The sequence below is a fragment of the Coffea arabica genome, chromosome 4c (assembly GCF_036785885.1).
Source record: "Coffea arabica cultivar ET-39 chromosome 4c, Coffea Arabica ET-39 HiFi, whole genome shotgun sequence".
Taxonomy (NCBI): Eukaryota; Viridiplantae; Streptophyta; class Magnoliopsida; order Gentianales; family Rubiaceae; genus Coffea; species Coffea arabica.
In genome coordinates this window covers 41,828,233-41,841,554 of record NC_092316.1, presented here as the reverse complement: position 1 = coordinate 41,841,554, position 13,322 = coordinate 41,828,233, and the positions used below count along the sequence as shown (strand labels likewise).

Below are 13,322 nucleotides of genomic sequence, written 5' to 3'. Positions count from 1 at the left end.
CATAGCTTTTAGTTGATGATTGGATTGGTCAAAGGTGATATAGTTATTGATTTATGGAGCATGTTCTACACTTTCATACTTGGTGGTCTTTGTAGTTAAGATATAGTTGGTAGTCATGTATGTGTGTAAGGAAATTCACAAATATATATAGTTAAATATATATTTCATTTGTGGAAAATATCTAATTCTTTCAGTCTACCTTTACCTTTTTCTAGTTTCTGTATTGCAAGATTGCATTTATATATAGTTGTGCTTCAAACCCTGATAATTGGACTCTAATTTCTTATGCAATTGCAATGTCCATGGTACAGGGTGTTTACTATTATTTCTGTTAAATATTTAGGAGTAAGACTGAAACTGCAACACTTAAACAAATGAAAAATGGTGTCAGTGATGTTCTTACCACTTGTGGAGGCTGCTTTATCGGGGTAATTTACTTCTATAGGATAGATTGCGTTAATTCCTGTTGGATACACTTGATTGATCACTATCATTTATTTCAGCTCTATTAACAACAATAGGAGACTTTCTTGGTCTTGATCTGAAATGTTCTTCATGCTTCATTGGGCTGCAAAAAGTATATGAATGCACCAAAGTGAAATGGATATTATAGAATAAATAATTACCCAATAGATTTAGAATGTTTCATATGTTTTTACACCTATCTTGTACCTGTGTCTTTGAACTATTGGTGCAACCTTTTCTTTCTTGCTAGGACCATAATTCATAATGTAAATTGCTAAAATGATGCAGTTCAATAGTTTTTACTTCAAAATGGTCATTAACTATAACACATACTGATCTTTACATTGTAATTTTTTATCAACTAATATATTTTTAACTACATGTCTCTATGAATTTCTTTGTCAACTAATTCTTTATCAACTTATAAAGTAGACCATTTGGATTGATTCAACACTCTGAGTTCGAGTGTAACAATGAAACTTGTATGTGGTGGTGCTGCTGAAATTGTTGGCCAAATAATGCCTTTGCATCTATAATGTATGAAGTTGTAAATGATATTCTTGGAGTTGAGATGAAGATATCATATTGAAACAAATGGAGGATTCAGAATATGCTTTTGTAGTGTCATACTGATTGTGTGAGTTACAGAAATGCAGAGGGTATTGAATAGGCATTGTGGCCTTTTCCTTTTTGACCCTTCACAGAGTCTATTTCCCTCATTCTTTCACATGGTGCCCCTGATACGATTAGATAGATGGTATTTCAATGTATGCATTAGGAATTTAGTTTGCCATCTGTTATTATCTTTGTGTAATTGATTATTTGAGTAGAAATGAGTTTGGGTTTCTATTATTGCTTATCCATCCATTCCACTAAATCATGGCAACGCTATAATTTGTTGTAAATAATAGAGTGCTTCACTAGTTTATACTTATTATTTTTCATGTGAAATTTTTCTTTGAAATTATATAGAAACAGCAGGTATTTAACACTATTTTTTTGGTATGATGGTATATTAATCATATGAGTTCTTACAACTATGAAACTGTAGCTTTTGGCTACTCATATTTGTACTAAACTAAGAATGAATTTTTTTTGGGAAAAATGTGAGCTAACAAATGAAAAATTATTTTACAACTATTCTAATTTTTTTATATATAAAACCTAAGTACTTTGTTCTCTTTCTCACCCAAATACACCTAAAATTCACATGCGCGTAAAAAAGTATCTTCCATATTACAAGAAATAGTAAAACAAAAAAACTAAAATATTTAAATGGGTTATAAATGAATAATTGGTTATCATTTAATCCATTTAGATTCATTTATTAAAAGGATCTAAATAGATTGGATAAATTTCATCCACCATCCATTAAATCTAAACCAATTATGAACCATTTATCTACATTACCACATCTATTTTAGAGTATTGGTCAGGTTTTATTCCCGATAGACTCATTACTGAGAATATTATTGTTTCTTATGAACTTCACCACTATCTTAAAAATAAGATTTAGGGCAAGGAGGGTCTTAAATCTCTTAACTTAGATATGATTAAGGCATTTGATCAAGTTTAGTGGTCATTTCTTGTGAAAGTCATGCGTAAATCACTTTATCCCTCTGCATCAGATCTCCATTGGTTCAAGAAGATGTCCATAGATTGAGATAATCTTCTTGAATGACTATATGTCACATGGATTTAATCAAAGGTCGGTCTACTAAAGGAATTAAGATTTTTAAAATTTTTCGCTGTGCATGTCTCTATGATTCCTTACCTTGGAAACATTGATGTGTACTTGCACTTGGTTATGGAATGAAATAAATGGTAAATCAAAGTTTTGATTTCTAATTTGAAATAGTACAACTTTCTTAGTGTTTCTTAAATATGTGACTATTTCTTTATTTTGGTCTAGCTACTTGTTCTACTTCGGAAGGGGGATCATGTGCTACATTGCTTGATGAAGAAGAAGATGTTGATTGTGTCGCAGAATAAGTAAATGGTAACTTACTCTCTCTTTTCTTTTTCCTTTGTCTATGGTTCTTACTGTTTGATATTATTGATGTCTTTATTTTGGCGTCATATTTACGAGATGTCAAATGTGGGGGCTGTTTTAACATGTGAGTTACCACATCCTTGGGTTAATACTAGTCTTATTTATTTCTTTGGCTGGTCTTTTTATAGCTTAATTCCTCTACTTGATTTTTTTGAATTTGGTATGTTCCATCTTTATGCATATGTAGAATAACTATGTTCAGCCATTCCCAAATAGTAATGGTCTGTGGTAACTGCTAGATAGTGTTGTCAAAGCCCATTAATGGACATGCCAGCCTAACTAAGACCTATTCTCTTTGAAGAAAGGGTGACTGGTTCCTTTTTTTGTTGTTCAAGGGAGTATCTAAATATTTGCTATCAGAAATGTTTGTTGGCTTTGTTGGATGTTCTGACTTTTGAGCTTGTTGAATCATGAATGTGAGAAAGTAACTAGTCAACATTGTAGTTGCATTTTTAATATTTTGATGTCGTGTTAATGTATTTTAGTATTGTAATAGGTAGCAGTAATATTTGAGGACTTGATTCACTTGAAGTAGTAGTACTATTTGTTGAAATGGTTACTTGAATTTTTTTTTTTACTTGTGGGTTCACGTAACCAGATTATGAAGTTATTGAAAAAGGACAATCTTCTCTTTTTGAGAAGTTCTTGAAGGTGATTTGAAGTGCTGTAACAAGTTGTTGAAAAATTCTGGTTGTTTTCACTCATCTTGGTGGTTGTATTTCCTTCTCCCGTGGGCATTTGCAAGCAATGACGGAGCCAAGGGGCTGATAGGGGCCATGGCCCCCTCTAAGTTTTGAAAATTTTAGTTTATAGTGTGTAAATATATGTGTAAAACAAAGTTAGCTGCCATTTTTTATAATTTTAATTTATATTGTGAGAGTTTATACATATATATAATTTTTTTAATTGGCTTTATAATTAAAGTTAATATTTGATATTTTTAGATGTCATATATTTAAATGGATGGAAATTATTTTGAACTTAGCATATTAAGAAAATTTTGTTAGAAAAATTTTGACTCGCCTAAAAAAAAATCCCACTATTTGCAAGGAAGTGTGGTGGGAGCGGGGGGCAAGGAGGTAGCAGGGCGGGGGCAGTGGGGAAATTTTTATAATGTTCCCCCGCCCCAAACACGCCCGTTGCCATTTTGATTCCTAAGAATTTTGGAGGGCTGGGTTTTAGGAACTTAAAAGCTTTCAACTGTGCTATGCTTGCTAAACAAGCATGGAGGCTTTTAATTAATCCTGGTTCACTTCTGTACAAAATTCTCAAGGCCAAATGTTTTCATGATGTTGATTTTTGCAGGCTCAGTTAGGAACTTGTCCATCTCTTACATAGCGAAGTATTCTCGAGGGTCGAAAGGCTGAAATATAGGTTGTCGACTATGAGTAGGCTCGGGTGATAACATACAAATTTGGATAGATCAGTGGCTACCTAGGCCTAGATCTTTTCGTGTTTGTTCTCCAACAAATACTTTACCATCTAATGGAAAGGTGGCTAATCTGATTGATTGTTCATTCTAACGTTGGAATACTCCCTTAATTGACAAAAGTTTTCGGGAAGAGGAGGCACGTACAGCTCATAAAGAACATTCCTCTTAGTCAAACTATTTCAAGAGACCACTGGATTTGCACCATTCAAACAGTGTTAAATTCATAGTCAAGAGCGGATATGATATCATCAGGGAATTAGATGTGGTTCAAATACAGAATCTGGATCAAGGCAACTACGAGTACGGGTCATGATAAGATTTGGAAGAAGCTTTGGTCACTTTGTTTGCCAAATAAAATTAAGCATTTTTTATGGAAAGCTTGCCGTGATTCTCCGCCAACAACAGATAATCTTCAAAGATTCGGGTTGCTTGTTGATCTGACCTATCCGTTGTGCAATGACACAGGTGGCAATCTCCTCCACACATTTTTCCTTCGTTCAATATGCACACAAATCTGGGCACTTGCTAGAGGAAGATCAATAATGTCATCATAGTAGTGTCACTCTTTGGATCAAGGAAATTATTAGAATTTTGCCTGCTGCGGACTCTGATTTTTTTTGCTGTTCTGTGTCATGAGATTTGGAGCAATAGAAATTCCACCCTGTTTGATTTCGGAAAAGACATGATACACTATCAATAGTTTATTTCTCGTCCAACTATCTTGCTGCATTTAAAGATGCCAATACTCATGGTTCACAAATGTTCGAGCAATCATCAACAATACGCTGGTCAGCACCACCTTCAAACCAGTATAAGGTCAACTTCGACGGTGCAATCTCCAGAGCGAAGCAAGTTTATGATATTGGGATAGTAATTCGTGATCATACAGGCTGTTTTATAGCTGAGTTGTCAAAACAATTCCATGGAATTGTAGAATCTAACGTGACAGAAGCTATTGCAGCAAAGGAAAATTTAATCTTTGCAAATAACCTGCTCATTCCAAGTTTTGTCCTCGAAGGAGATGTATTATCAGTCATTCAACCTATTAAGTCTGAAGATGATGTTTTCTATGATATTGGACCAATTATTGACAATTTGCCTATAGTTTTGTCTGATTTTAATGATATTGATCGGTTCCAAAAAAAGCGAGCAAAGTTGCACATGAATTGATACATTATGTCAAAATCTTGTTCACACAATCTTTTTGGACCATTTTTCTAATCAAATTTTGGTGGAAACTGCCTAAGAAAACATTGAGACTTGTAGAATCAACTTTTGGTCATTTCAAGAAGTAATTTGCATCAACTTTAGCAAGTTGTTTTGGACCTTGATTCTTCTATAAATAGGTCATTCAAGACACGTTTTTGCTTAACTTTGGAGTCTAGATAAACTATACAAAATGTGGTGTTTTACTAAAATTTCGTAGTTCATTAGTATAGTACAATTTAGTAGAGTTAGTTTTATCCAATCCTTGTATGTAGTTAGACATAGATGAAGTTGAGAATAAAAATGGAGAGTTTGGAATTCAATGACATAGGTGACATCTTTCTATTACTTTATTTCTTGTATTGATTTTCATGCTTAGTTATAATGAATGTTTTGAAAATCAAACTGAACTGGCCAAGTCTGCGGTCCGATTCACTACTAGTGTTGACTTATCATAAAAATCGGTCAAAACTAAAAAAAATTGATTGGACCGTTCAACCCGGATTGACTCGTGAGCCGCAATTTGCCATTTTTCCCATCTTTTTTTAATGAACCCAAAGTTTTAAACATAAAACTTATCTGTCAAATCTTTTGTTCCCAACCCTAATTTCTAAAAGAGTAGCCAAACTCTCTCTATTTCTCATCTTCAAACTCAAAGATCACCATATTCTTTTGTAGTTCTATTAGATTTTGTTTAATTTCAGAAGTTCCAATGCATTTTGTTTAATTTCAGAATATGGTTTGAATTTACAATTTTAAAAATTAATTAGTGTTTAAAAAATATTTAACTTTTTTTAGGTGATGTCTTAAATGGGTCCATGGGATATCTTATTATATCCACTAGTCTCTGTGTGTGTGTCTATATATATAGAATTGAGGTTGAACCAGTTTGATCAGTTGAACCTCGATTTGGTCACTTCACCAATTTAATTAATAGTCAGAGTTTCAAAACATTAGTTATAATACATGTTTGGTTTTTGTTTTCTTAACTTCTATATTTTGGTTGTTTGTAAGCCAAGGGAGTGGATCAACTTCAATGATTGTTAAGTGAAGTTTTCATGGTTATTTGAGTTTATTTTCTTGATTGTATTTATTTCTTGAGCACGTTATTTAGCACTTTTGTTATTACAATTATGATTAATTGGCTGTTAGTTGTGATTATCTAGAGGTGTTGTTTCATCAATAATCATTGTGATTGAATACTAGTTCATGGAAGTGTTCAACCCAGAAAATTAACTCACTAATGTAGGGTTATACCTTTGCGGCTTTAATAGTTTGTTGCATGTAATTTTATGGAATTTAATGAATCTATAACTAATTTCATATCATATTAATAGGTGTTAAGTAGTTATAGATATGGTTGAATATTGACAAAAACGTGTATCACATGTATTTGAAAATTATGATATAACTAGTCAAGATAATAAACTTAATTTTTTTCAACAATAGACATTTACAGGGGAAAAGTTAAACTACACTCAGCGCACACCAAAGAGAGTCTCACTCAACCTAAGGGGGGACCTACAGAACTTCACCATCCAGGCAATTGCTAGATAATAAACTTAATTGCCCAATAATTTTCACTTGCAAGTGTGGTTCAGAATTTCGTAATGCCAAGAACCAGAATTTTATCATTTTTATTACTTTTGTTACAAGTTAGTGGTATACATTTACTTGCTTTACTTGTGATAGTCTAAATAATAAAGAAGTTCAAATGCCACTAATAGTTAACAATCATTTCTATGGAATCAACACCTAATATCTCCAAATGCTCGATAAAAGATTTGTATACTTATAGAAAACAGAGTGTTTAGCTTCTTTTTTTTTACAAATTTGGTGAAGTAAAAACCTTGTCAACAACGAAAATCATACTAACTAAAACTATTTCTTTGATTTAGAGATGGAGAGAAATTTGGTACTTTAACAAGCTCTAAGTTACAGAGTTTATGAAAAAACTTATTATGTCCTATGATTTACAGCTAAAACCAACCATTACAGGAATTGACCATATTGGCACAACTTGTCTCGGTTCGGCAGAAAAAATCATCTCTTTCGGGGAAGGGACACATTGTCGCTCTTGGTGTAGACAGTGAAAGTTACGGTTAGAAGAGTAATCTGAGTAACGAAGAGGGATCATGTATGCCGTGATCTTTCTTTTTCTTTTTTGTTTTTTCTTCTCTTGATGAAGTAGGGGTCTGACAGCAGAGAGCACCATGCCTCGAAAACACACTACATTGGCGGCTGGATTTTGCACTGAACCGTAATAGTGCGTTGGTTATAAGTTGTTAGTGAAGACATGGAGCCATGCCCACGAAATTTTTTGACTCGACAGTTTTTCCTGATGGACACAGAATCACACGATGTATTGTTGTCCAGCACAATTAACTAATTCTTTAATACTTGAAATGCTAGTGAAAACTACGACTTACAACCAGAATTGCATATGGGCGGTGATGGATGTCACGCTCCAAAATCGGGGCATAACCGCGTCCTATATAGAATTAAAATCAAAATAACTACAATTTTGTATATATTAATTTCTATATCTTCCCATCATTTATATTTGTAAGTGATTGGTAATAACCATGATCATTTCCAAATTTAACCTCTTATACAAAATTCAGTCATTCATTGTCATAATCTAATTCTACATACGAAAGTTACCTAAAAAACGAGTGAAGTAAGGTTGATCTAAACAAGTCTTTAGTCTATTTTAGAAGCCCTCAAACTTGATCATATGCCTCTTCATAAAATGCATCCTCCTCTGAAAATATTAACAAATGCAGGAAGCAAATCAGTTGTCCAATAAGTAGCTCAGGTACTTGTCTGCTGGCATGAGTAAGCTAATATCACAATAAATTTTAGGGTTAATCACATTTAATCCCTTTAAGGTATACCCCATTTTTCAGTTTACCTTCTGACCTTTAATTTTACTCACTTAACCCCCTATAGGATAATATTGCCATTGCATTATTTTGACTTTTTATTTACCTTGTTTTCCTTTCTTTTATTTCTTCTTTATTTAATTCTTCCTCTTTCCCACAAAAATCTTCACCTTAATGATTGCAATTAAGAAAGAGGAATTGCAGAGATCTATTTTCTCCTTAAATGATTAAAAAAATATTCAAATTACTTTCCTAAAATACAATTTTTTAGCCTTTCAATTCTTTTAATTTTGGGTTTTCCTCTTTCCTTTCTAGTTTTTCATTTTACTCCCAAGAAAATATCTTAAAATGAAATTGTGACCTGATTAATAATCATCAATTAAAATTTGTGACACGTGGCATCATACAAAAAATCAAAATTAGTTTTTGATGCCTTTTAAACCTTCACCCAGAAATATGTAATTACAAACTCAAAGCAAAAATTTTCGTTGAAATGAAATTTTCTATTGGGAAGGATGAAAGAGAGAAGAAAGAGAAAAAGAAATAAAAGAAAGGAAAACAATTTTATCTTATGATATTTTCTTAAGAATAAAATAAGAAACTAGAAAGGAAAGAGGAAAATCCAAAATTAAAAGAATTGAAAGGCTAAAAAAATTGTATTTTAAGAAAGTGATTTGAATAAATTTTTTAATCATTTAAAGAGAAGATAAATCTCTGCAATTCTTCTTTTTTAATTTTAGTCATTAAGGTGAAGATTTTTGTGGAAAAGAGGAAAAATTAAATAAAGAAGAAAGAGAAAAAGAAATAAAAGAAAGAAAAACAAGATAAATGAAAAGTCAAAATAATGCAAGGACAATTTTGTCCTATAGCGGGTTAAGTGAGCAAAATTAAAGGTTAGAGGGTAAACTGAAAAAAGAGATATATTTTAAGGGGATTAAATGTGATTAACCCTATCAATAACCAGATATCCAATCCGGACTATTTATCCGATCAGGTAGGTCAGACAAAAGGCTTCTAACTATTTATCCCACTAGGTATGCCAGGCCGACAGAAAGTTCCTAAGTAATTGTCCGGCTATGGCAGCCAAGCGGAAGGCGGAAGGCGGAAGGTTTCTAACTATTTGTCCTGCTAGGTAGGCTGAACAGATAAAAGTGGTGGAACTAGATTCAAAAACACTAACCAAGAAACGACGAGTTCACAGTGCAAAATATACATTGCATTCATAATTCAAAAGCAAATCATATTCATCTTTATCATAACTTTTTATATATCAAAAGAAATAAATGTATTCTTACCCATATCATATTTCATATTAACATAAGCAGTTGAAATCATTTTTATTCAAAAATTTTGAGTTGGAAATGTAGCAAGTATCAAAACCACTTATTTTAGCCAAATAAACCAATAGCCAGCTTAACTCAAGTAATCTTCGTAGTATGTCCTCCCTACCTGTAAACAATCTCAAATTAGTTAATTCGAGACCCATGAAACGAGAAACATAGAAACATACTTTCCACACCTGTAGGGTGAGAAACTAGTTCAAAGCAACATTGTTACATGTAATTTTCAACTTTACCGGTCCTTAGTTAAACAAATATGACTTAAGCTATGTTCATCGAAAGTTACAAAATTAGTAGCTTTAAAATTAGATTCCTAATACTAATCCCTAAAAAGACAATATTATGTGACTCGAAATGTAAACTGACCTATTTTTGCTCAAGAGTCGGGACATTTCTAGTACGGTACTGAGCAGAACCAGAATTTTAGTCAATTTCCCAATTTTCTGGTATCAATAGGGAAAGAATCAAAATCTGAATTTTATATTGTTAGAAAGATCTATGAATCTAGTTTCAAATGCAACCAAAATCACTCAGTTTTGATATTTCCACACCAAGTTATAACCAGTTCTTTAAAATTGTACAAGGCTTACTGTGATCGCGAAATTATTGAAATCCAAGTTTTTCTTAAATGTGAATTATCTAGAATCCATTCTATCTGCCATGTCTAATCCTTAATTACAAGTTCATTACCAAGATACACAGCGATTATTCCAGCCGCAAACCACGCAACCTTAATTTCCATTTCCAACCAAGTTTTCAAATGACAACAATAACTTAAGACCAACATGTAACAAAGCCAATTACATAAACCAATTCAAATTTTCCGACTATATCTCATAGCCGCACATTCAGGGTACCAACCAATGCTTTAATTATAACCAACTCCACAATCACACCTTAATCTTACAAATTTAATAATGTAGAGAAATATTCATTCCCAAATACATCAAAACCATATGCAACTAAGCCATATACTTGAAACCCAAATAATGATCTAAACACAAAACTCACTTTTTATCCATCAAACTTTCGTCAAATAAAGCTATAACAACTCAAACATGAAAGGGATTACCTTAAATAGTAAACAAAGAAGAGTTCCCAATTTCCTCACCAGTCACTTGACTGTTATCCTCCAAAAACCCTCTTTGATTGGAAGAAAGAAGAAGAATATGAGAGTGAATCAGAGGAAGAAGAAGGAAAGAAATAAGGAAATGGTAAAAAGTTTCTTGAATGGTAGAATCCCACTACCAACTTACGTCTTCCAATACTTTATTTAACTACACTCCAATCCCACTTCCCTAACCTTCTCAACTCCACTCCAAACTTCTTAATTCTTTACTTGAGACTCCAAATAAAAAACTTCTGTATCACAATGGGTGGCATGGAGATGCTGTGCCAGCGGTGATGTTTAGAGTTCAGAGGGTTAAGGTTGGTGTGGGGCTGAAATAAGGCCACCAGCACAAATAGGAATGACAGGCTGTATCCATTACCATAAGCAAACGATTGTTAGGTGAATAACTCAGATTCTACTTTCATTCTTAGAGATCTACCATCTGTTGTCCATAAGAAAACGATTGTTAGGTGAATAACTCAGATTCTACTTTCATTCTTAGAGATCTACCATCTGTTGTCCAGGTATAGCAGTACATTTGTACCATATCGAAAGACATATGAAGGTTATGGTTGAAATCAGACAAAGAATATACTGAGATGTGGAAACTCGATTACGAGTGTCTCTGACTAATTGGATTTTGCTTATGCAGCATAAGTGACATACAGTGAAGATTACCTACGAAATCCTAATTTGCGGCTTCATGCTTTTTGGTTTCTCCAAACAAATTTGATCATCTTCTCAGTACCCATTTGTTCTCAAGCTTTCTTTTTCAAGTTTAGCATTAAAGCATCAGCGATTAGCAAATGGCCTTGCTTAACATGCACCAGCGTCACAAAGAAACCAATAGTCTTCCAAATCTGTATGCTAATCAATTGGTCCTCCATAAAATGATTAATTCATTATAGTATCACCAAACTGTATAACCTCAAAGCCAAATAGGATATTCACATGTACAAGCAGCACTTCTATCAGGTACTTCTATATTAATTTCCTTTCTCCTTTTCAGAGTGCTATACATGAATGATCTAAAGTGGAGTTAATTTGATTGCAACTATTAGTAAAAGTTTAACCAATACATATCCAAGCTCTCCTCAGTAGGGCATTGGACAACTATCAAGTCATTAACGTACTGCTAATCCTTCATGACAAATCTAGGATAAAAGCAAGTCATAGAAGTTGAAAGTTTTACCTTGTACAGCATCAAGCTTCAATTTGGCCCTCAGAATTATGCATTTCTGCATTCAGACTATAGAAATTTGGCGACAGAAGGGTCTCCGAAAAGGTCATCACTCCATGTTCAAACGTATCTGGAAGACCAGCAACCACCATTTCCCTTGAAATCCCGTCTCTCAAACTATGCAAAACCAACTTCTCATCATCCTTCTCCAAAACAATCTCCTCGTCCCGCAATTTACATATAGGTTTAAGCATATCAGTATCTTCATGTACATTAATAGTAAACTTTGTCCAGGATTCTTGGACTCGATACTGTTTCATTACCCAAACATCTACCTGATCATTATAATTATCGACAACAATTCCAAGACATCCTTCAAGAACCACGAGCTTGTTAAACACAAATTTACCTCTATCAAGACTACTAGGAGGTGGCACTTCCTCAAAATCCTCGCCATCCAAAAGGAAAACAGCAATAACAGATGGATAGCCTTCAGATCTATCAGAAGCCAACCAATGAAGACCCCCATTGAGGAATACCCCTGAGGCAAGATCAGGAACAGCATGATCATAAGGAGATGGATCAAATCTCTTCCAAGTTCTTGTCTTTACACTATAAACGTCAACAAAAGTATCAGCACAATCAGGCTCGTGTTCATTGTCCGTGTCATAGTATGAAAGCGTAACAATCTTATAATCATCGGTCCAATCATCATAGCCAAATCCGTGCATGCTAAAACTAGCAGAAGGGTCCAAAGCCAAAGGAAAACTTGGGATTTTTACTCTCTCCAAAGTTGTGGGGTTGATCAAATACAAGCTACGTTCATCAGTTCGTACTAAGACCAAACCATGGCATGAACCCACCACTGTTTCCCACTTGTCTGGGCACTGTGGAAAACTGATCTTTCTTGCAACGGCATCTTGGCGGCTGGTGCTGCTGGTGTTGCTGCTGGTGCTGGTGCTGGGAGTTAAAGTTATTGTGTGAAGGGTGTGATCAGAGTCAGAAACGAGGATGAACTTTCCCGGGTCATGGCTGCTCAGGAGTGTTGAATGGGATTTGATGAAATGTGAGTCGGAGAGTAAAGAGAGCCATGGCCTAGAAACACACCTGAACTGGCCTATGGATTTTCCAGGGAGGCGCAAGAGTATGTCGGTGATGAGCTCTTGGGGCAAAATTGGAGTATAATCCGACATAGCTGCTGTGTTTTTCCTTTTTCTTTGAGATCTTGACAGAATTTCTGGTGAGATAGAGATGCAGTAATTCCTTTCTAAAGTGCTTTATAATCAGATTGTAGATACTCATGTATCACGCCTACACATCAATGTCAGATGTAATTTAATTTACTGATAAAGGGTGGTCCTTGAAAGCCAGATGTCCAAAGCTTCAAAGGGGACAAAATTGCTTGTGACCTTTCTTAAAAGTGCAGCTTAAATAGCATACTCTTGAAATTCAGATTAAGGCGCAAAGTTGGGACGACGTGTAAGATATGGCTATTATGAGCACATTTTTGTAGTTCAGTCAAAGATAGCAAGTTAGAGATAATGAGCGATAGAACTGTGGACTCTGTTTTTTATTTGTTTAAGGTGCATCTGATTTGGTAATTTTTATTTATTTTAGTGTAGCAACATATAGGATTATGCCACATTTTCC

The 13,322-nt window shown here is 33.9% G+C and overlaps 1 protein-coding gene across 2 annotated transcripts; it reads right to left on the bottom strand.

Moving 5' to 3' along the window:
• Positions 1 to 7,596: 7,596 nt before the first annotated feature.
• LOC113739491 (F-box/kelch-repeat protein At3g06240-like) lies at positions 7,597 to 13,025 on the bottom strand. 2 transcript variants are annotated; one of them, XM_027266711.2, is made up of 2 exons: positions 11,685 to 13,024; positions 7,597 to 7,920 (listed from the first exon to the last, which is right to left on the bottom strand). In XM_027266711.2, the coding sequence occupies exon 1, from the start codon at positions 12,863 to 12,865 to the stop codon at positions 11,696 to 11,698; it is 1,170 nt and encodes a 389-aa protein (XP_027122512.1). In that variant the 5' UTR covers positions 12,866 to 13,024; the 3' UTR covers positions 7,597 to 7,920; positions 11,685 to 11,695. The 2 variants fall into 2 exon arrangements, with proteins under 2 accessions (XP_027122512.1, XP_027122513.1); XM_027266712.2 differs by lacking the exon at positions 7,597 to 7,920 and adding an exon at positions 8,887 to 9,490 and having other exon boundaries at positions 11,685 to 13,025.
• Positions 13,026 to 13,322: the final 297 nt, after the last annotated feature.

What these genes read in the sequence shown, in the direction of transcription:
- LOC113739491 (XM_027266712.2), bottom strand. Translation starts at nt 12,865, where the DNA reads ATGTCGGATTATACTCCAATTTTGCCCCAAGAGCTCATCACCGACATA.